The 23,904-nt window shown below is 36.6% G+C and overlaps 2 protein-coding genes across 5 annotated transcripts; one reads left to right on the top strand and one right to left on the bottom strand.

Annotated features, from left to right (window-relative positions):
- Window positions 1-598: 598 nt before the first annotated feature.
- On the top strand, window positions 599-10,545 carry LOC123321355 (coiled-coil domain-containing protein 102A). 4 transcript variants are annotated; one of them, XM_044908889.1, is made up of 8 exons: window positions 599-833; window positions 1,232-1,872; window positions 1,927-2,152; window positions 5,757-5,963; window positions 6,047-6,321; window positions 9,464-9,518; window positions 9,578-9,649; window positions 10,308-10,443. In XM_044908889.1, the coding sequence occupies exons 1-7, from the start codon at window positions 723-725 to the stop codon at window positions 9,608-9,610; spliced, it is 1,548 nt and encodes a 515-aa protein (XP_044764824.1). In that variant the 5' UTR covers window positions 599-722; the 3' UTR covers window positions 9,611-9,649; window positions 10,308-10,443. The 4 variants fall into 4 exon arrangements, 3 of the variants coding, with proteins under 3 accessions (XP_044764824.1, XP_044764833.1, XP_044764815.1); XR_006538858.1 differs by having other exon boundaries at window positions 9,575-9,649; window positions 10,308-10,374; XM_044908898.1 differs by lacking the exon at window positions 9,578-9,649 and having other exon boundaries at window positions 10,308-10,545.
- A 2,093-nt stretch (window positions 10,546-12,638) lies between these two features.
- LOC123321095 (collagen alpha-5(IV) chain) lies at window positions 12,639-22,797 on the bottom strand. The gene is made up of 7 exons (XM_044908601.1): window positions 22,588-22,797; window positions 19,543-19,608; window positions 19,318-19,473; window positions 18,271-18,547; window positions 18,045-18,193; window positions 16,032-17,783; window positions 12,639-14,874 (listed from the first exon to the last, which is right to left on the bottom strand). The coding sequence occupies exons 1-7, from the start codon at window positions 22,660-22,662 to the stop codon at window positions 12,745-12,747; spliced, it is 4,605 nt and encodes a 1,534-aa protein (XP_044764536.1). The 5' UTR covers window positions 22,663-22,797; the 3' UTR covers window positions 12,639-12,744.
- Window positions 22,798-23,904: the final 1,107 nt, after the last annotated feature.

The raw sequence follows: 23,904 nt of genomic DNA, 5'->3' as shown, positions 1-23,904 counted from the left end.
GAATAAGCTTTTAATACTGAAGGGCTTCTTTTCCATTGATATAAATATTTCTTTATGCTCTTTCCATTTCGAAATAATATATTTGAAACAAAGAAACAGCAGAAAACGAGGAAAAAGTGGATAATAAAGCTTTCATCAAAACTTATTCGAAGATTTGATGATGAGTGAAGAAGAAAATAAATAATTATAGGTACATAATTTGTCCTCTTCAATTGCACTGGGAGGAATATCATTTCTGCGTCAAAAACAAAGAAAAAAAAATACTTTCTCAGCCTGGAGAAGAAATATTCTTTCATTACAGACAATAAATATATTTGGAGCCTTGAACACAAATAAGTTTAATTATCGACATAATTTGCCTGCTTGACTATTACAATAGCCTCGTCAGGTGGGTGAAGCATCTTATCCTAGTGAAAATAATGTTTTTCAGGTTCTATTATGGATTTTCATCAATTCGGTGCAAAACTAGTTTTGGATTAAAAGACAAACAGTCGCTGACTGGTTTCCGACAAGTAGCGAGATAACAGTAACCGACTGAAAAAATATCACGGTATATCCCGTTGTTTCAATTCAAGATATTCTATGTATGTATGTCAATTGCCATGTCAAATTCTATATGTCAAGTAATCAACAAATCAAATTTGTTGTATTTATAAACAAGTTTTCGAAATTATGTAGGTATGGTTCGAAAGTTATGAAATTTGATAAAACACAAGGAAATCATGGCTCAAAGTTCTACAAGCGGTACTGCACCTAGACGTCATCTCAGGGAAAATGATTCTGTTTCCATTAGTTCTAGGGTGGCAGATATTGCTGAGTGGGAGGCAAATGAGGTAGATATTTAAGAATGTTACAATATTCTCTAATTTGAATCAATATATATTCATTCTATCTCTTTTTTCTGTCTATTCCAATGTGCCATCTCAGAAATTGGGATTACGAAGAAAGGTCTTTTGTTATTTCTTTCCCAGAAGAACTATAAAAACGTTCCCACAAGATATTCCACTCAGCCTGTAGAAACACCAGAATGATACCTCTCATTTCATGCATTCACTATATGTAGCACAAACTCAATACATAACATATAACCCTCATTAAAAATTACAATATGTTGGGAATGACTGTTCACTACAAATTCAACTGTATACGATAGTTTCTCGTTTTTCATTCATGAAAATGTTTGTTTTCCATTCATTCACATATAGGTATTATAATTTTTGGTTGTTCGCAGGCTCTACGGCAGCGAGAGCTTGAAGAAGCTCGAGGCAGAGCCGCACAAATGGAAAAAACCATGAGATGGTGGTCAGATTGCACAGCCAACTGGAGAGAAAAATGGAGTAAAGTTCGTAATGAAAGGAACAAAGCTAGGGAAGAATGCAAGCAGCTTAGAACGAAGCTAGACTCGGTTCTGAAAGAAACTTCTTCCAGTAAAAAGAAGAAAGAAGAGTTGGAAATTCAGAATGAACATTTGAAAAAAGAAATAGAGAAAATTCACCTCATACTACTCAAGCATGCCGGACAATTCGATAGTCAGCTATTTGAAGCTTTAAGTGAAGATCCGCTGAAAGATTTCGTTTTCAATAGTTCCTCACCGGTGAAGCTTGAGAATGGTGTTTATTGCACGGAAAATCAGGATAGTGATACATTGAGTACAATTTCGAAGGAGATATCCATAGATGACTATATTCTAAAAGGAGCTGTACCTAAATATGTTAGTGACCTGAAGGGAGATACTTCAGACAAAAATGCTGAAGTTGCTCAGTCAGAAGTAGAATCTAAGGATAGTTGTGATGAGGAGTATGTCATGCAGAAGTTGTCAATGCTGCAGCTCAGACTAGACGAGACAACAAAAACATTACAAATAGAAAGAGAGTAAGAATTGTTGAAAAATGTTTGGCCTTAATCATAATTTGTTTTTTCTCTTAGTGAAAAAACCCAACTACATCATACAATAGATGACTTGAAATCTGAATTGCTAGAAATGAAAACTAAATGCGACGAACTGCGGGAACTACGTCAAGATTCGGCAAGGGAACTGCTTAGCCTTCAGGATCAGCATCAGGAAGAGGTGCGACTATTGAAAGCCGATCTGCAGGATGAAGCAAATTCAAGGGAAGGGTTGGAAAGGAGAATCAACGATCTGAGAGCTGAGGTGAGATATTAATTTGGTTCTGGCCTTTATGAATGATTGTGATAACACAAAAGAATTTACAGGGTGAGTCTTTGACTCATACAAATACAATTCAGGTTCTTGAGGTCAATTGAAACTTTATTCCTATACCATTTTTTCTGATTCGGCCCTGATAAAATGATATAGCCATTTTAAGTTTTCATAATGTGCTGTGCCACCCATGGAAAAGCAAAATTATCTTCAGAATGAGTAGCTAAATCTGTGACATTACACATCTATGTATCTGTTAAACAGAGTTGTATTCAACCAAAGTACCCAATTTTTTAAAACTTACAGATACTTTTCAATTTTAGAACATCAAATTACTCGAAAACGGCGCATTACACGAGAAAATACGAAGAATACTTTTATTTTGCAAAAAAATATATTTTGCAAAAAAATATTCATTAATTAGCTTCCAAGTTAGTTTCATGAGTTGGGTCCTTTGAATTTTTGGCATTTTTAAGGTAGGTAATGTTCTTAATGAGAAAACTGAAAGACATGGGTGATATCTTGTGTTCGAATAAAATTCATGAAATAAATGAAAATCTATATTCCGAAATTATAATGTCATACAATACATATGGTTTGTGAGATATGAACACTAAAACTAACATTTTTTTATGGTTTTTCAACAGCCTGTATATTTTTTTTTCGGAAACCCTGCATACAGGGTGTCCAGGAAAATGTGGGAAATCTATGGGATTCAGATAAAACATAAAAAATAAGATGACAAGTTCCCATCATTTTTTTTCCTAGGGGCCCTCCCTACGAAGATACAACCTCCTAAATGACGTCACTGGAAATCATTTTACTGGAAGTTTGTGTAGTTTACCAGGGGCGGACTAGGTTGTGCATTTTAATGCTTACCTTCTTACTACCCTCCGTAAGGAGGGGCGCTAGAAAAAAAATTATGGGAACTTGTCATCTAATTTTTTTATGTTTTATCTGAATCCTAGAGATTTCCCACATTTTCCGGACAGCCTGCATATATAGGGTGGGCAAAATTGGTGATACCTGAATTAGGACTTTTTCAACCCAACGAGATAGAGAAAAAAGCATAGCACATTACGGTCGTCTTTTTTCTAAAAACTAATAATGCCATCAACTGCATTACTCTATAATATTCTTTTGTTTTCGAGTTATAGGTCAAAATTAAAATTTCAACTTTGGTCATCATCTCCGTTTCTGTTTAAGCTAGGATGTTGGAATGAAAACATTATATGGACACTTTTTTGATAGTAATCCAGTGGCGTACTATGATTTTTTCCAAAAGGTATATTTGCTGAGCTATAACAAAAAGATGTATTTTTTCTTAAGAAAACAGTAGTTTAAAATGACTTAGAAAGACTGAAGGTGATGTATATTATATTTCTGAAACGGTGAAAAAATGGCGATTCTTTCAAAGTCATTTCAAACTACTGTTTTCATAAGAAAAAACACAACTTTATGTTATATTATGGCAAATAAACCTGTAGGAAAAAATCATAGTACGCCACTGGATGGCTATCAAAAAAGTGTCTATATAATGTCTTCATTTCAACATCTTAGCACGAACATAAACGGAGATAATGACCAAAGTTGAAATCGCCCAAATTTAAATTTTAGCCTATAACTCAAAAACAAAAGAAGATAGAGGAATGCAGTTGATGGCATTATTAGTTTCTCGAAAAAAGACGACATGAATGGTACATTAATTTTTCTGTATCTCGTTGGGTTGAAAAGTTGTGTTTCAGGTATGACCAATTTTGTCCACTCTGTACATATTTTCTTCTGATATAGAGCATTGCAATTTTTAACATCAAACAATAATTATAGCATGTGTATGAGGTACAGTTTCAGCAGAGGTTAGCTTAACGGGGTACCATACAAATTGGTGTATGATACAAGAGCTTAGGGAAAAACCTCAGTAAAAAAACCCTTTGGATTGTAAGAAATGAAATTATTCACGAAATAAGCTGAAATATTTTATATTGAAGGGCATCTCGCACTGCAAAAATTGATCCTTTCTTCAACAAAAAGGAAAATACAGAAAATCTTCTCCAAGATACGAGAAACTTTTATCTGAAATAGAGAGAAAACAAAGGCAGAAAAAGGTAAAATAATGAAATTAGATTCAATATGTCAGATTGACCTACTTCACAAACCAATTCAAAAAAGATTCGGAAACAGCATGAATAGCTCTAAAACCATCCTGAAATTTATAAATGGGACAATAATTAACCAGATGATTTATGTTTTCTTCTGGTTCCTCGCATTCACAACTAGGGCTTTCAACTGAATTCGACCTGAAAAGCATACTATTGCAACGTCCGTAACCTGTTCTTATACGATTCAGAATAAACCATATTTTCCTGGGAAGATCAAAACCAGGAACTCTATTCGAGGGATCAGTAACTAATTCTTGGTTGAAAATAGTGCAAGTATTTCATTTAGACTGCCAAATGTCCTTGTCTCTTACATTCGAATTAAGGAAGGAGTTGGACCATAAAGGTTTACGCGACTTCAGTCTGGGAATCGTATTTTGTGGAATATAGGACAGAATTGGAAATGAATCGGGAAATGAGTTGAATTTATTCCAAGAATTAATAAATGCACTCTGTATACGAATATGGGGCGGTACAATATTTGAAAGAACTGGTAACCATTGGATAGGTGAAGATCTAATAGTTCCAGTTATAGTTCTCATGGAAAGATTCAGCTGTGCATCAATTTTTTGCACATGAGCACTTTTAACCCAAAAGATTTCAACAATATTCAGCAGCCGAAAAAACCAAAGTTAGGGCTGCCGTTCGAAGAGTGGCTGCATCAGCACCCCATGAAGTACCAGCTAGTTTATGGAGGATATTATTCCTGGTTTTTAACTTTAGACGCAAATTTTCCAAATGGGCTTTGAAATTCAGCGAGGAATCCAGCTTAACTCCTAGATATGTAGATAATATATGTTATGTTCCAAAAAAGAATTACCGAAAACTACACTCAATTTTCTATATTTTTTGATGATTATTCAAATGGTAACACGAAACCTCGGTTTTATTTAGGTTAGGACGCAAACGCCACTCGAAATAGTAATTCCTCAACATTTCTAAATCTGTAGATAGATAATTCTCTAAAAATCGTAATGCGGTGTCAATATCATCAGCGTATATAGATTTCTCAGAAGAAGTAGTAGGGATATCACACAGATATAAATTAAAAAGAAGAGGTGCTAAAACTGATCCTTGTGGAATACCATCATAACTATTATTATCATCATATTATCAGCCATATTCACTGAGCGAATACTTTGTAGCTTCAAAACGTTTGTAGATGTATTTTTGTGACGTCAATTTCATTTGATCTTTGTATAAAGTTTTCTATTATTTATTCATTTATTTGTTTATTTCAACAAACACGAAACCTTCTATCTGGCCAGTTAAAGTGAAACTAGGAAGCTTCAAAATTAAAGGGAATTGATTTTGAAACTGCCATAGTCCTTATTTTTACTAGAGCCTAAGTAAGCTTAAAATTGAAGAGAGTTTGAAACAGACTATGAAACTGATTGTAACAGGTTTTCATTTGATACAAAAAAATAATTTAATTTCAGTTGGAAAGACTGCAGGCTGAAAACGCAGCTGAGTGGGGTAAGAAAGAACGTCTTGAAACTGAGAAATTAGCTTTGGAGAGGGATAATAAAAAATTAAGAACAGAATTGCGAGACATGCAAGAGAGAATGGAGAGAAGGGGGCGACCGTGGCAAACTTCTGATGAAGATGTGCGACATTTACAGCAAGAATTATTGGATAAAAATAAGGTCAGAATCATAGGTGTTGTCTCTACTGTCAAGTCTCAACTAATCGTTGAATATTTTTCGAAAAATCCTCTGGTTTGTTCTAGGAAATCGCCGAACTCAGGCATTCTCAGAGTAAAATGAAGAAAATGGTACAAGATAAAATTGGCGAACTGGCCCACGCGTCTCGGAGGGCCGAACAGTACGAGGCGGAAGTGAAAAAACTCAGGACGAGGGTGGAAGAACTAAAGAAAGATCTGGCGGTGGCAGAAGACGAGTTAGATACGGCCAGCAACAATGTTAAGAGACTGCAGAGAACGAACGACGAGTTGCAGGAGCAGGTCGATAATTTCCAGATTCAATTACAGCATCTTCACAGCAGGTGAGTTTCAATCATATTTGGATGTTTGTAACCTATTGGTGAAAGGTTAATCGATGAAATTATTTCAAATAACTTTTTTAATGGAAAGTTCATTATGACATTGCTGGGTGACCTGAAGGTTCTATGCGCCATTCACTTTTATTTTAGCACTCGGTTGGCCATGGAAATTTGACACATTCCACTCTGTATAGTACGAAAATGTGGGGTTATGACGCTTGTCAACACATTTTTGGGTTTTAAATCAGCGCTATGTTGTCTGTTCTACGTAAAAGTCTTAGACCTGTTTGCACCAAACGCACTTATGGCCGTTTGCACCGTTTGTCTAAACAACGATTATATTCTTAAACAACGTTTAATTCCTTAACCGGGTTGCACCGTTACTAAACGTTGATTATAAATAAATCAATTGCTACCTACATTGAGGTTTTATGCTAGTGCTGGTCAGTTGGCTTCTGTTGATTTCATAAATGTAGATGTATCGAAAGGATCAAGAATTATTCCCGCAGTTTCATTAGCAATTGATAATTATATTCCGAATTCCTTAAAATGACCAAAGATGAGGATATAGTGCAAATTCAACAGTCCTTCCACAAGAAGGCTTCTTTTCCTAGAGTAATAGGATGTGTTGATGTTACCCATGTTCGCACTTCAAATTCAAAACACAACACCGAATCTCCAAAAAAAAAAGGTTCAAATTTCCCACCTTGACAACGAAAGTTTAGTCAGAAAACCTTGACTTCTTTTTCTTTTTAATTTATCTTCTATGATGTGCTTGGCTGAAATTTTGAATTTTTTATGCTGTGAGTGGTGTTGCCAAACCTATCGATGATTAAAGTAAACAACGATTATGATTCCACGGTGCAAACCGTCAACCGCTAAGCAACGTTTAAATATTAAACATCGATAAGTTTAACCATGGTTACCAGCGAAACGGTGCAAACGGGCATTAGTGTTAAGTGTCCCTTAAAATGAACCCTTAACTTAAATTACGTTGCACCAACTGTTAAGTGACATTTAAATGGCTGAAGCTAGCCTTAAATTTAAGAGCTCCTGTAATGACCACTTAGGTATTTAAGGGCGGGATTCTAACCTGAAATAATTTGTTGAACTGCATGCAGAACTTCCCATTTTGATGGATTTTGAAAATTGAATGAATTCATTACTGAATACGAAGCCTTTTCTTTTGCCTTTATTGTAATGCCATCAGTCTTTTTTAATTTTCAATTTGGTGTCACAAATCATACTATAGTTAGCAACAAACTCTTTTCTTCTGTTGACAAGTTGAGTGCCCTTCGTAAATTACCACCACTTGCTTGGCAATCATTCATCGTATTCGTACTAACAAGGACAATAAGGACATTTTCTTCACGTTCCCCTTCAACAATAATAAAACAAATTCACACAAGACCTTACAAAGAAAGTGTTGTACTTATATAAGCTTAGTTACCTTTTATTTGACAATCTTTATCATTATCAATAATAATGCTAATTCAACAACAAAAAGTTGGTACTTTTTGATAATAATATAATATTTTACTTGAAACTGACTGACAGGACAATTAAGTTAGGTTAATGAAATGACAACCATCATCAGCAACCGGCCAACCAATGAAATGGCTTTATTGGACTAGGATGAAGTTGCACCAAAATAAAAACTGAAATATCACTAGATATAAAAACTTAAGGGCCCCTTACTTAAGAATCTGTTAAGCCACAGTCGTGCAACTGGGAATAAAATTAAGCGTCCATTAACTTTAAACGACGCTTAGTTAAATACTTCTTTTAAGGGGTATTGGTGCAAACGGGCTTTAGTAATCACGTAGTTTATCACAATGTCGAATCACTTCGGATAATATGAAGTCGAAAATTTGTGACAAACACAGTTGACGTTTATACAAATTGATTGAAGGTATACCCAATCTAGTTATTTGCATTGAAAATACAGTTTTTAAATATATTTATTTTTGGTACCTAGTGAATTATTGACACATAACATGCAGTAGCTTGAAGAGGGTTAATGTTAGTTATCTTCTTTGGCTAAAGGTTGAATATACTACGGCAGTTGCAGATTTCAAAAAAATCAACGCAAAGGTGAAATGCATCTGATGCAGTGGTAGGAAATGGGTATCTCTTGAAGGAATTAACAGATAATTACAAGAATGTTAAATTCTTCTGCATCAATGGAAGTCAAAAGAATTAAAGGAAGTTTCAAGGCAAGAGGAACTTCACCTTCAAACAAAAATTTCAAATGAATTAACAATTAACAGAACAACTGGCTGGTATTTATTGCTGTTTATTTTAAATACTCCGAAATAATAATAATTATTTATTTATTGATCCCTTGAGACATTTACAATGTATAGGACAATTCAAATGAAATGGAGCTGACTCTACGATGACATTCATCAAAAATCCTTTACTTTTTGTTAGGTATGTCAATATCGGTTGATGGTTGAAGGAGCAATAAAAAACCTAAATCTCTATGGCGACGTTTCGTGGTTTATTTCTCACCTTCCTCAAGCTACAATAGGTAATAATGACGAAAATCGTCACATTTTGAAAAAACCATTTCAACCGTTTCCCAAAGAAAATCATTTTAAGTAACCCAAATTGAGGAGAATTCCCCATTGTTAAAAAACAATTTCAAACACAATAACGACATTACAATGGTACACAAAATACAAAAAGATTTTTATATTGTATATGTATTTTTGTACGACATTGCAAGAGTGCCAACCTTACTCCTTTCTAGTTACAGAAACTTACGAAAAATATTTCATGGCCAACCGAGTGCTTTTATAAAATTGAATGGTGTATATCCTATAAAAAAATGTCGAACATCAAGATGACAATGACAGATTTCACCCGGCAATACCAGTGTTGCCGGTTTCAATACATAAAAATATTAACCCTCGTAATTCAGTAGCTACTGAAAATTGAATATTGACAAATCACAAAAAAACGCTCTTTACATTGAAATTTGTAGATGGAGTACTCAATGATTACTCATTTTAATTTTTTACTTTTCTATATCTTCTTGGGAAAATAACACGATTATATCAATGATACTAATCGATTCAGGTGTTTGTTTTTGAGTAGAATAATTTTATAACAGAGCTTCATTATTTACTTTGCTTCTTAGTATGGAAAAGGAAGATGGTGGCGAAGAAATGGCTTTGTATGTAGAAGAATCGGAGGTGAGGATTTACAAATGTTTTAATATCTAAGTGTAAGCTTATATGTTTCATTGTAGTAGATAATGAGTAATCTTGAAGATCTGGAATATTGAGGATAATGAATTGACAGTTCGATTCTGATGCGGAAAATGGTTAGAATGATTTTCTTGCATGCCGAATTGTTTCGAAATAAGCTTTCTGTAAAGATTATTTTTTGCATGATTGTTATCGTCAAAGGTTTAATCACAGTTTTAAGATAATCCCAGCTTAGTCTCAGTTGTTTTACTTAAAATAGAGTATACGATTTTCACAAAATGAGTTTTTAAACTACATCACGTGTTTCGCTATCCCAATAGCATCTTCAGGTGGGTGAAGGTTGTTTTAAGAAAACGATTCATTTATGTATCACAGTATTTTGCTTAAAAATCAAAGAATTATTTGGCAACGCATTCGATAGAATGGCGTTTCAATCATAAACATCGAAATTGAAAAGTTCAAATTGATAGTGAAAAAAATTATGATAATGCAAAACAAACTTCAGCCTTTCTGAAAGTTCACATTTGTGTGCCACAATTTTAACCAAAAACGAAAAAATCTAATAAATCTTTCATACAGAATCAAAACATTCTCATCTCACAGAATTGAAACATTCACTCTAGATTCCTCATATTCTTTAACAGTTTTGAGAAAACCAATATTAAAAAAAAAACTAATCCTGGGCTTGAGTAGTGCTTTCTTTTTTAATTCTCTTTAGAATTTTGCTGTGATGTTGCATCAATCTAGAAATTCTTAGATATTACCACTTTCCAGGTTACGTAATTCAGCTCCCACAACTTTACTATCTCATCGAGGAGTTCTCTCCAACGAGGAAGGAAGTGATGATGATTTACCAAGTATTCATTATTAGTTTAATGAACCCATTCTGAGTACGAATCTTAGAATATTTATACAGTGTATTGTGACGGGAAATTCTGCCAATAGTCTCACATAAAAATTTATTTATTTATTTATGAAAATGTACATAATAAACGACTCACATACTAATAAATTTCAATTGCTTCATAATATATCCCTCAAAAATATTTTGGTGATATGATAAACAGATCAGTATGAAATCAGCCCACATATTTGTAAAAAATTAGTGCACAAAATATAATATCCCAAAAAGAATAAGGGAAAAGGGTGCACAATTGTTCACCATTCTGGTTTCTGCTTCCAACGGGTTTGCACACCTGCAAAATCGTACTTCCAGCGAAGAAAACCTCAAAAGGATAAGGGAAAAGGTGCACAATCGTTAACCACTCTGGTTTCTGCTCCCAACAGGTTTGCACTTCGACCAGAAATCGTACTCCCAGAAGTGGTAGAACTAGGTAGGATGAGGGGTTGAAACTGAGGTTTCCAAGTGAAATTCAACTGATCTCCATCCCTCGTATAGATAGTATGACAGACTCCTCATTTGTGAATGAAAAAATCGGTAATTTCGAATAAAAATTGACTTGTCAAGCATTTTTCTACAATGTGCTCAATACAGACAAGTGCGCAAAAAAATTAACGCATATTCTGAAAATTTCAATTTTAATGAAAGTTAACTCTACATTGACTTTATAACTTATTTTTTATGTTCTATCGGGAAGGTTTTGAACGAAACAAAGACACATTAAATGGAAGAAAAATTCAGGATTTCACCGAATCTTATGTGAAAGAAGAGTAATGAACAATTTTCAAAATACTGAAATGCTGATAAGTGATTTAATACTTGGTATTTCCACCCCTTGCGTTAATTGCAGCTCGGCAACGACGGTTCATACTCAAAATGAGTGATCTTAAAATGTTCTGATCTAATCCTTCCCAGATTTCTCCAAGTTGGATTCCTAAGTCATTAAGAGTAGCTGGATGATTTTCTGAACTTCTCAGCCTTCTATTGAGGTTGTCCCAAACCTGCTCAATCGGATTGAGATCTGGACTTCTTGCTGGCCATTCCATTCGACTTCAACCTCTTCAAGGTACTCCTGAACGATGCGCGCACGATGGGGTCCATAAAAATAAAATTTTCACCAATGTATGAGGCAAATGGCCCTACATGCTCTTCAAGAATGTTCCTTATATACTTATCAGCATTCATAGCTCCATTATCAACGACCACGATGTCTGCGAGCAGTCAAAGATATTCCACCCCATACCATAATCGATCCTCCCCCGAAACCAGTAGTATTCAGGAAATTGCACTGAGCATATCTTTCATGTGGACGTCTGTATACAAGGGAACGTCGATCACAATGGTAGAGGCAAAATCTAGACTCAACTGTGAAGAGAACTCTTTCCCAATCGGCCTCTTCCTAATGGATATGCTCTCTCGAAAAATCCAAACGCGCCCTTCGATGGGCTGGGGTAAGAGCTGGGCCTCTTGCCCGACACGTGGCCTTAAATCATATTCTCTGAGGCGATTTCTTATTGTCTGAGTGCACCTCATGAGTTTGCTCAAGCTGAATTTGAAGGAGGCGAGCGGTTGTAAACCGTTGTCTCAACGAAGAAACTCTCAATTAACGTTCTTGAATGGAAGTTGTTACCCGTGGTCTACCCTGTCCTGGTCTTCGGACATTCATACCTGTCTCCCTGCAACATTCTGGACACACTTGTATGGGAAACTCCAAACCTTTCTGCAATTCTTGTGTATGTCCACCCCTCTTCTCGCAAAACTACCGCTTGGGAACATTCCTCTTGGGTCAAATTGCGTGTTTCGCGTTGCATAGCGATCGATTGTAGAAAATCAAACAAAAGAAAAACTATTGATCACTAGAATTGATCGAGAACAACTGATTTTAGAATGGAGCCAATACATTCAGAATCTGATAATATCATCTTTTTTTATTCCTGCTGGGAAAAAACATCTTTATTGAAAAAAACCGTTGAAAGTGGATAACATATGCATGCATTATTCTGATAAAAATAATTATCATTGAGAACACCTTCAGTTGTAGAATAAATTTGAGATTTCCATAATGTGCGTTAATTTTTTTGCGCAGTGTATTTGCACCTTACTTTTTACTGACTGTATGTCATAATGATTTCCTGAAACAGCTCTTATGAAACTCACTCTAAATAAAAAAGTAAAGGGTAAGGTGGCACAGGAAATAATGAGTATTATAAAAATAATCAGTTTATTTCCTAGAATTAAATACTAAGTATGAACACAAACTGTTGAAATTTGCATATTGGACAAGATTTTTCAAAACCAAACATCTCTTATTCAACAAATTCTGATGGAACCATCTGCATTCCTTACAAAGTTTGGTAGACACACTCTCTGATTGTTCCTTATAACACACGTATTAGTGATAAAACCACAAGTCGAAGATTGGGTGTAATGGGTTGAGGATACTCTTTTTCCAGTCTTAGGGTTATCATATCCCGTTTCGGATTTGGATATGGAGAAAAAGTTGGGCACTGCCGTCTCGCCACTTCTGAAGAAATATTGATAAGGTTCGTGATTGTTGTAGGAAGTTTCATAATTGTTGATTCTTTTTTTACTCGGTTTTTGATAGGTGATTCGTCCGGTTCCAGGTGTTATCGTTACACTTTGAGCTTGGGAATTTTTGCCAATGGCGTAGGTTTGCGTGGGACTTGCGACTGACTTCACTTTCCCCCTAAATCCTGGGGGAATTCTGTAACCCGAAATCCCAGGAATTCCCTGGCCTGATTCAAAAGTATCCCCGTTTCTCAAATGCACGTTATCATTTGGTTGATAGACTCGTTCGTGGAAATCATCGAAATTAGTTTGGACCACCTTAGCATCGTAATTTCTCAAATTGGGTAGGACTATGTGTTGGGTTTGACCATCCCTAGTTTGAGTTAAAACCTGATTGTTTGCGGGTTTTTCGGTTTCGTTTTCTTCGTAATCGTATTCTTCGTTGTCTTCGGTGTCGGTTTTCGTGGGAACTGAACCTTGACTCGCTGGTTTTATCGAATCCTGATCATCGGGCCTGATTGTGTTTTCGTCGTTCGAATTAGATTCGTCTCGTGTTGCTTCTTTCTTGTATTCGGTGTCAAATGTGCCAGTATTTGTATTTTGAGTGTTGGATGGTGGAAGGGGAATTATGGGTTTAATTTGAAATTTTGGATCGAACGTAATCTGGGTGAAATTTTTATCTTTTCCATTTCCAGTTTGCGCCTGGGCCCCACCGCTATATTTTATACCGTATTTAAACTTCCCTTGTATTTGAGATTGTGACTGTCCGTAGACCGAACCACCTTGTGCGCTAGCTGTTCCCCCTCCCAAGAAATGATTCTGTTGATTCGCATCAGCCGGATCGTCTTTTTTGTAGGGAGAAAAACCGATCTGGGCTTGCGAGGACGTTTGACCCGAACCATTCGACTGTGCATTGGCCATTCCTCCTTCTTCCCCTCCTTGTACCTGAGTTTGAGAAGTGAAGGCTTTCCCCCCACTTTGCGCAGCGGAAAGGATTCTCCCTGTATCTGAGAATAGTTGCATTTGAGCTTGAGACTGGCCTTGACCGCCGTGACCTTGAGCCGCGCTAGTGGCGCCCTGTTTACCTCCGGATATTTGTGTGAGGGCACCTCGTCTTCCGTCGTCGCTTCCCGCAGACGCACTGAAAGATCCACTTCCCGAATATGTTCCGGTTACTTGTGATTGGGCTGTGCCACCTTCGAATTTCCCTTGAGCTTGCGCACTTGCCTGCGTTTGGTTGCTATTTTGCTGCACAGATGCCAGCACTTGAGAATCGCCGTCTTCGGTTGGCCGATACTGCTCGCCTGCTTGTCCATTTCCAATTTGGCCATTGGTGGCAGTGGGCGTGTATTGACCTTGTCCAGGAATGTACTGAGCTTGCCCAGTCTGGTCTGTTCCAGGCGGGTACTGTATCTTTCCTGGAACTTTCTCGGGTTTGTATTGAATTTGGCCGGGAGCTGTGCCTGGCAGATATTGTATCTGCCCTGGAATTGGATTCAATGGGTATTGGGTCTGGCCTCCAGAGGGATATTGTGCTTGACCAGGTATTGGCCCGGTGGGATACCCCACTTGTCCTGGCACTATTTCAGAAGGGTAAGGGCCAGTTGGAGGCTGTCCTTGGCCTGTACCTATTCCTGGGGGATAGCGTTCTGGATATGAAACACCTCCAGGTGGGTATTGTACTTGCCCAGGTCGATATTCAGTACCTGGCAAATGCTGGATTTGCCCTGATGGTGCTCTTGGCGGATACTGTGGTTGCCCTCCGTTTGGTGTTGGGTACCAAGTCCCTTGTGAAGGAGGTCCGGGTGGCTGTACAGGCCTCACATAACCTGGATAACTTGGTTTCTCCGTAGAATATGGGTATCTGTATCCTGTATATGGACCGTTATCAGTAGGCTCTGAAAAAATGCTCTGAATTAAGTTAACCTTTTCGTAGCATTTCATTAATTTTGTTGGTGTATATGTAGTAGTTTCATTGTAAAATCAGTCATATTATAACACGCCTAGGCTTTTTCAATACGACTAGGCATATTGCAATATCACAGCAATAATCCAGGATCTCATAGTTTGACTGACAATTTGAGGCGTATTATAATACGCCTGCTGCTCATTAGGCTTGTTATTGTCAAAATTCAAAAACGCGGGAACACTTTGGATTCTGATTGTGTGTAATTTATGCAAAAATTAAGAAATAGTGATAATGACCAAAAAAAGAGCAGTAGTGTAATGTAATGGGCCAAAAAAGACTGCAGAAAAAATGCTGAACTTGAGTAATAAGAAATTGAAACTTCTTGAGATAGGTCAAACCGTAGCAATCGAAGTTCCTAGATAGAGGACCTCTGGATCCCAAAAATATCTTAGGAACCATAGTAAAAATCTCCAATGATGTTCACCAAATTGGTACCATCCATGGACTGTTAAACCGATGGTTTCGAGGGATGAGATTGCCACAGTAATGAAGTGATTAATATTCCAGAGAATAGGGTAATTTCCTCAAGGGAAGCTTCAAGATTATTTCCAAAATTCGAAGGACAGGGATTCGAAGAGTGTTCTCGCAAACCAAATCAAATCCCTTATGAAATATACAAGCAAATGTGATAAGGATGAACCATGTTGTAATAAATAATCAAAATCTATAATTATTTATGTTTTTGTCCTATAAGGGATTTCTATGATTTGCCTGGTACACTGCCAGTCGTATTATAATACGACGTATTTTATACAGTCAAATTCTAAAAACATCACGTACAATAACAATAAGACTAAGAAGCGTCAGGCGTATTATAACACGTCTTAAATAATCAGTCATATTGTCCGATTTTCATTTACTTCGTTAGTTTTACAATTCTCCTAGTCATATTGAAAGCGCCTAGGCGTATTATAATAAGACGGATATTATGATAAGCCTGCGACATATACAATAATAGTGGAAGTGTAGATTTGGGTGCCTGGCAATTATTGTTCGGGCAAATATCAACAACAACATAAAAATAGAGATTCAAAAGTACTTCAAAACGAAGAAAAATTATTTCAATTCACAAAATTGATGACAACTAATACGCTGATACGAAATGAACATATCTGAATATACCTTGGGAGACTCTATGCCCATTTGTGTCGAATACTCCTGAAAATTGACCAGAAAATCTTCCACTATGACCTATGTTTGTGTGGTAGTCTCCCCCGAAATCACCTCCGAACGTTCCCCCTGATCCAGTTGTTGGTGGTTGTGATGGTTGACTTGGATACCCAGGCTGTGTGCGGATTCCCGGTTGTGTTGGTTCAACAGGATATCCAGGTTGGGATGGTACTGAGGGGTATCCTGTTACTACTGGATATCCAGGTTGTGTTTGTTTCCCCGGATATGAAGGTTTCGATGGTGTAACTAAAGATCCAGGTTGGGGAGGTCTACCTCGAGATCCAGGTTGTCCAGGTCCGCCGGGATAAGCAGGCTGACCTGTTCCAACGGGGTATCCTGGCTGTGACGGTCCGACAGGATATCCCGATGGCGTTCTCCCACCAGGATACCCAGGTTGAGTTGGAATTACAGGGTATTCAGTTATCGTTGGTCCACTTGGATAACCAGGTTGTGTTGGTCCCACTGGACCACCTGGTTGGGGTGCTCCACCTGGATAACCAGTTGGTATTGGTTCACCTGGATATCCAGGTTGTGTTCCTCCAACTGGATAGCCAGGTTGTGTTGGTCCAAGGGGATACCCAGGTTGTATTGCTCCACTTGGATAACCAGGTTGTGTTGGTGCCACTGGACGACCTGGTTGGCGTCCTTCACCTGGATAACCACTTGGTATCGGTTCACCTGGATATCCAGGTTGTGTTCCTCCAACTGGATAACCAGGTTGTGTTGATTCACCTGGATATCCAGGTTGTATTGCTCCGCCTGGATAACCAGGTTGTGTTGGTTCACCTGGATATCCAGGTTGTGTTCCTCCAACTGGATAACCAGTTGGTCTTGGTTCACCTGGATATCCAGGTTGTGCTCCTCCAACTGGATAACCAGTTGGTCTTGGTTCACCTGGATATCCAGGTTGTGTTCCTCCAACTGGATAACCAGGTTGTGTTGGTTCACCTGGATATCCAGGTTGTGCTCCTCCAACTGGATAACCAGTTGGTCTTGGTTCACCTGGATATCCAGGTAGTGTTCCTCCAACTGGATAACCAGTTGGTCTTGGTTCATTTGGATATCCAGGTTGTTTTCCTCCAACTGGATAACCAGTTGGTTTTGGTTCACCTGGATATCCAGGTTGTGTTCCTCCAACTGGATAACCAGTTGGTCTTGGTTCACTTGGATATCCAGGTTGTTTTCCTCCAACTGGATAACCAGTTGGTTTTGGTTCACCTGGATATCCAGGTTGTGTTCCTCCAACTGGATAACCAGGTTGTGTTGGTCCAACTGGATATCCAGGTTGTATTGCTCCGTCTGGATATCCAGGTTGTGTTGGTGTAACTGGATAACCAGTTTGTGTTGGTCCAACTGGATATCCAGGTTGTATTGCTCCGCCTGGATAGCTAGGTTTCGTGGGTTTCGCTGGATATCCGGGTTGTATTGGTCCGCTTGGATACAAAGGTTGTGTGGGTCCAACTGGATATCCAGGTTGCTTTGGCTGTACTGGGTACGGAGGTTCTGTTGGCCTCCCTAAAAATCCAGGTTCCGATGGATATCCCGTTGGATGTTCTGGATAACCAGGTTGTTGTGGAACTAATGGATATTTTGGTTGTGTTGGCCCAGTTGGTTGATATCCAGGTATTTGTCTTCCAGGTGATCCTGGTTGAGTTATAGCTCCTGGTCCTCTTCCAGGTTTCTATATAAAAAAAATTAAGTGCTTCAGTTCAATAGCATTTATCCACCTGAAACCTTATATATTCATAAAAGCTTTTGAATATTTTTCATCGACATCATTAATGCTTTCCAGGGGCAACTCATATGCTTATCAAAAAGGCTCATTTATTGATATTGGGCATTTCATTTATTATTTTTTAGGTCTAATTAATTTGCATGTTTGGAATCTTAAGCAGATGCAAGTGCACTTGAATGAAATATCCATAAAAAAAGATGTACTCACTCCAGGATAGCCCGATTCTGACGTAGTGTCCCATTCGCCGGCCGCAGGGCCACGGACTGGTTCATATTCGGTTTTGATCGGCCTATAACACTCATCGCAATCCAGTGGGCTGCTTTGGCTTTGCGCTTGGCCCATTCCATTCGTACCCACTGCAAAATGGATTATTGTAAATGATCTCTCGAGAGTTACGGTTAGGTTAGCGAATTGAATAAAGATATCAGCTCACCGACTGTGGCTCTGGATAAACCGTATTCTGATTCCGCTTCTGCTTTTCCATTAGAACTGTTGGAATGGCCGAAGTTCATATACTGAGATTGCGTTTGTCCTCTCAATCTCCCAACGAAATAATGTCTGGTAGATCTCCTCTTCCTCAAACGGGATTTCATAATGTCGTTATCGTCTGGGTCAACTGCTTTGGGATCCCTATTCTTCACTTCTTGGATTAAATACGTTGGAAAACCTCTGCAAAATTCCCATATCCTTGGACCGGCGAGATCCCAAATCTGTTAAATTGGAAGGAACAAATTGTTTCTTTTGACAGTCACTGTATTCAGTTTGAAATGGAAGGATAAAATTAAGTGGTTTTTGAACAGTATATGAAATAGCATCCTAGACAATATTTATATTATCATAATTGATGATCTGCCATCCCGTGCGAAGAAATGCAGCTTTCCTCTGGAAAAACACTTTTGGAGTAACTCAGTCAAAGAAATTCTTGATGATTTCACAGACCTGTACCAGAAGGCTGCTGAAGCTGTCACGAGCTGAGCTTCGGGTGATGGGACTGCTGACTGGTAAGTCTTGGAAATGAGAATGTAGTCTTTACAAGAGAATGTGTAGTCTTAACAATCTGAGTATGGACATGAGGAGAGAGCGATGTTTTTGTATCGAGTTGAAGGACTTTGTGAGACTTTCGAGAAAATGAATATAATGGCTTTATTCGGTTAAACATCTTCACGCATTATAGCAGTATAGCCAATTAATTGGTCAAAGCCATTAAAAAATGAGTAAAAGCCTTAGCTTGGAATATCACAAAAGCAGGATCGTGATAGATTAAGCGAGGATAGGAGGTCGATGAAACGACTAAAAAGAGGCAGAAAGCTGCCTCAACAAATACATGACTTAAATATTGGAGAACAGCCCTTTAAGTTTTTGTCTAGGGGGAGAAAAACTTCAGTTCAAACGGCTTTAGCTAAAATTATGCTTCCTCAGAAGGGTCCTAGGGTATCCAGAAGAAAAGGAATTTGTTTTTTATGTCTCGTTCTGTACTTACCCTACCCTTTGATAATTTTTCTTCGGATATATAAAGCTCAGCAGGTAGTTTCTTATTTGGATAGTCTCGTATTCTTCCACTCAGAGATGGTTCCCCATTTTTTATGAACTCTATGTAACATCCCGAACCAACCAAATCCTTGTAAGCTGACATTCTCTGTGAAATATGAATTGTTTCGTATAGGTGCACTTCTTTGTGAGAAATGACAATGAAATGTATCCTTACCGTATGGTAATCATACATTGTGGTGGATTTCCTTGAATTCTCATCTTGTAGCTTTTCCAAAGAATTCTGTAACCAACGTAAACTCTTAATAAGATCTCCATGATGTATATTCCCAGTGAAATCCATGGATGTAAAGTTATTATAAACAGGCGAATTAAAACTTTGGAATGGGTGCAGTCATAGTCTCAGAAATTGTTTATATGGAATAATACAAACAACAACAAACTACCTTTGTATTGTTGTAAATATTGAAAATTGTTCAAAATTCGTTTCATACTTAGATTAATCTATGGCTTCACACCGCATATACAGTACTGCTAAAGCAAAGAAGGGCAATGGCTAATAAGCTCGAGACCATATTTCCTAAGGATATTTTCTTAGGTTTACTTTCCTTTAAGCCTCATATTGTATAACGCCCCACGACTATGAGTGCTATTATCTCAAAAAAAAAAAACATGAATCAAATATCTATAAGATTTTACTTTTGGCCTTGCGTAAGAATTCCTAATATATAATCGCTTCAGTAGAAGAAATAAAAAACACGAAATTAGCTTTGATGTCAGAACACCAGATACCTAGATTTGTTGGATAAATCGTAATAATATATTCATATCCAATTTCTTAACAAATTCTAACTAGGATTTGGATCAGTGATATTTCACCTTTGCATGTCAACTTTGTCATCTAATTATTATCATCGTTGTTATCGCGTATCAAACTAGAGCGAAGTTTCAATGAACCATTAAATGGAACAAATATATAAACTGACACACTGATACCATGATTTATGTGAAGATGGAAAGAGTAAATAAGAAAAATTATTTCACGAATTCACCCTTCTATCTTGATCTTGCTCATTTTTAAAATAAGATCGACGACGAGAATATAATTTTGAATTTCTGAAAATAATATGACAAACTCGCTTTTTCAGGAGTTTTCAGCGAGTTTGATATATTTTTCAGCGAGTTCCATCTATTTTTGTACAGACATTTTTTCAAAAGAAATAACTCCGTGATGTTTTTCGATTTTCACAGTTTATAATAAGTCCTAGTACGAAAAATACTTAATGAAAAAAATAAACTACAAATTTTTGTAAAAATATCCAGAAGTTCCCATTTTTTCAGCCTCCAAAATTGGTTTATTTTGTAGCCATTCTCAAATTCTTCAAAAGTAAACATCGAAAATTTCGTATAGTATTTTTTGTGCTCGAATCTAATGTTTATTAATCATTACGGTAAACAAAACACCGGAATAAAAGGGCATAAAGCATTTCGCCAATAAAAATGGAATTGTGGTTGATCTTGAAAATACGAATATTCCAATTCCTACAAACACCCGTGTTAGAAAGAAAAGTGTGATTAGCTGTTGAGTTTCATTGATTGTGTAAATGTTTTGGTTTTAGTCTAAATCAGTACTGCATCAGCGGTTTTTTCTCTTAGGTCAGTCGAAATTGTATTCCCAAATATAATTTGAAAATTTTCATTCTATTTTGGCATGATCTGCAAGATAAAGTATAATGAAGCGCGTGGGGATTTTATCAAATACGTATTTTATATTTTTTCAGGTAATTTTTTGAAAGCGACTTCCCCCACGTTTGATTATTGAATTTTTAAAAATTTAGGTACCAACTGTTCGAATGGATGTGGAAAACCTAAAACCGATATTGGTTACGCCCAAAAATAAGACGTTTTGCTATTGAAAAAAGTCTAGAATACCCATAACTCCGAAACCATCGAATTGTGCTCAATAAGACAACTGGCGCATTGGGATAATCTCTTTTCCTTCGTAATAAGTTTGAGTGTTTACAGCAGGACAGATGACATAGTAAGTAAGTATTATATTTCGATATTTTTTACGAATTTTTATTATAATTAAAAGCATTCTTTTATTTGTATGTAATTTTTCTAGCGAAGGAAAGAAAAATTGTGAATTATTTAATAAAGCTAAGTTGAATCTTTTGTTATTCAATGCAATAAGTTAGATGAAAAACTTATTCTTCATATTTAAAATACTCATTCCGTTTGTTTCAGTCCTCTAGCAGAAGAGGATTCTATTTGTCTAAACCATACATTCTCATATTTCCATAATTCAGAATTAATATTGTTCCATTTATGTTATAATGTGATTAATGCCTGAAGCCTTGGCTCTGTGATAACCTCGTGGAAAAGCCTTCTGAAGTAAATTTTTAACCGCAATGGGCTTCTGCATTTATATTTTCACATTGGAAATTGGTTTAAGTCCTTCTTTTAGGCCGAATGAAAAAAATCATGTTCTGAAACTGGATATTGAAGAACAAAAAAACCTTTTATAACTGATTTGTTTCGCTCAATTCCTTTCAGTATTAAAAATGCAGTGCGTAATATTTCAATTTTTATTATATGAATAACTGAAGGGGTTATGGTTGCCATGTCTTCACGTTAAATCCATTGCCGAAATCTCATACGTTTCGAGCTAAATCTAGGGCAACTTACGCACATTTCTTGAACTTAAGACGGTATTTTGAATTATGAATGTGGAAGATTGAGCAGAAAGGTTAACAGATATCTCGCGACCAAAATATTTATGTTTTCTTATACAAATAATAGTTTCTATTTCATGTGAGAAATTCCATTGGGGTCATGTTGTATAAGACCTATAATTTTCATCCGATACAACTGAGGGTATTTTACTGGTAACTTACATATTAAAGTGTATTAACAGAGCCCTTCATCTGATTGGAAAAATGTTTTCTCCAGTCATTTTGAAATATTTATCACGAATACCCAATAGTTCATGGGCATTTTTTAAACTTGCTTAGAGTCAGTTTTTTCATCTAATTTGATAGAGTAGATCATTCGAACATAAAATCAACCTGTGCAAGGGTTTCTTCGAAGAATCCCAGAATCAACAAAAGCTAAAACTATAAAATTAACTACCCTTTTCATTCATCGATTTGAAATTAATACTATGCATGTGGTGTATTTTTGATAATATAATATAGCCGACACTCTTTTGTATTTTCTCTTTAAAATTGAGTGAAGTCATTCGAAATTTGTCGTCACTTACGTTGATTTTTTCCGTACACCCCAAATGCAAACACCAAAAAATCACCAACACATATTTATAGAACATTGGCGCCATAATACGCTGGACATAGAGAAAGCCCTCTATCAAATAAAACTGGATCTATTTCTGTTTACTACTGACCCTTGACATAACATCGCATCCTAACACTTATCTGAATACCGACACTTCGAAGTCGTTTTATATACATCAATCATTCGAAAAACTCATTCATAATGAGACGACACGATACAGATTATGTAATTCTGCGGAACGCAGTAGCTATGGGCATCTTAAAAGATATTGAGGTTTGCCTAGGGTGGACAATCAGAATTTTGATGGTAGATGTACAAAGGCGAAATTAGATTTCATACATTTCATTTATTAACTGTTTACGATCGATAAAATTCTCCTGAAAAAGTAAAAACAATTAATCTTCGAAGAAATTATAGGTAGCCTCAAGCTGATTCTATACACTTATGTTCAATTTCTTTTAGTTAGATGCTCATGTTATTACATTTTAGAAATGCAGTTTAGTTACAGAGATTTTATCAAAATATTGAGCAAAAATTTCTTTAATTCGTTTGCAGGAATATAGTCATGCAGACTCAAAAAACTTTTGCAATATGTGATTTACACTGGACCTACAAATTTGAGCGCTACCATTGAGTATTAAACATTCAGTATATGCTTAATGGCGCTACTTATAAAAAGTCCAAGGCTTCCCCACAAAAATCGTCAAGAGTTTTATAATGGCTCGCATATTCAAATATGTGTTAATGTTGACAGTCTACACGAGTCAGCATTGTCAACACCTACTCGCAAGATCAGTACAGTACTAGGTAGATCAGTACTATATACCCCCAAAGGTATATAGTCACTGTAAAGATAAGGTAGTGACAGCGACACCTATTGAAATTACAATACCCGCAATTTGAGCGACTGCTGACTACCTCTATTCCTGTAATCTGTGGCCTGACTATTTTATTCTCAAATACTACAGTGTGGTCCAACGAAAACTGAAAGCCTTGATTTTTCGATTTCAAAATGAATAGAGGCAATAATAATGTGGGATTTATCTCGATAATATTATTCGTATCCCACACATTTCTAAGGTACTTAGTACTAATGTTGTTAATTTTTTGTTCAAAAAGTATTAATTTTTTGTTTAAAAAAGTAGACGGTCCATGTTTTTGATTAATCTTAGTCTATCGTGAATTTTTAAGAACGTTACAAGTGGTCAAGGCGATTGTAAATTTGTGGGAGAATTAAAATGGTGTATTTCGTAGAAGAATGGGTGGAAATGATAAAATTATTCAT

Source organism: Coccinella septempunctata, chromosome 1 (assembly GCF_907165205.1).
Source record: "Coccinella septempunctata chromosome 1, icCocSept1.1, whole genome shotgun sequence".
Taxonomy (NCBI): Eukaryota; Metazoa; Arthropoda; class Insecta; order Coleoptera; family Coccinellidae; genus Coccinella; species Coccinella septempunctata.
This window is presented reverse-complemented; position numbering and strand designations above follow the sequence as displayed.

What these genes read in the sequence shown, in the direction of transcription:
- LOC123321095 (XM_044908601.1), bottom strand. Translation starts at nt 22,662, where the DNA reads ATGGCGCCAATGTTCTATAAATATGTGTTGGTGATTTTTTGGTGTTTG. An exon ending in GGTGTACGGAAAAAATCAAC is followed by an intron (nt 19,609 to 22,587) that starts GTAAGTGACGAC and finishes CGTTGGTTACAG; the next exon opens with AATTCTTTGGAAAAGCTACA. An exon ending in CAATGTATGATTACCATACG is followed by an intron (nt 19,474 to 19,542) that starts GTAAGGATACAT and finishes CATATTTCACAG; the next exon opens with AGAATGTCAGCTTACAAGGA.
- LOC123321355 (XM_044908880.1), top strand. Translation starts at nt 723, where the DNA reads ATGGCTCAAAGTTCTACAAGCGGTACTGCACCTAGACGTCATCTCAGG. An exon ending in CTGAGTGGGAGGCAAATGAG is followed by an intron (nt 834 to 1,231) that starts GTAGATATTTAA and finishes GGTTGTTCGCAG; the next exon opens with GCTCTACGGCAGCGAGAGCT. An exon ending in AATTATTGGATAAAAATAAG is followed by an intron (nt 5,964 to 6,046) that starts GTCAGAATCATA and finishes GGTTTGTTCTAG; the next exon opens with GAAATCGCCGAACTCAGGCA.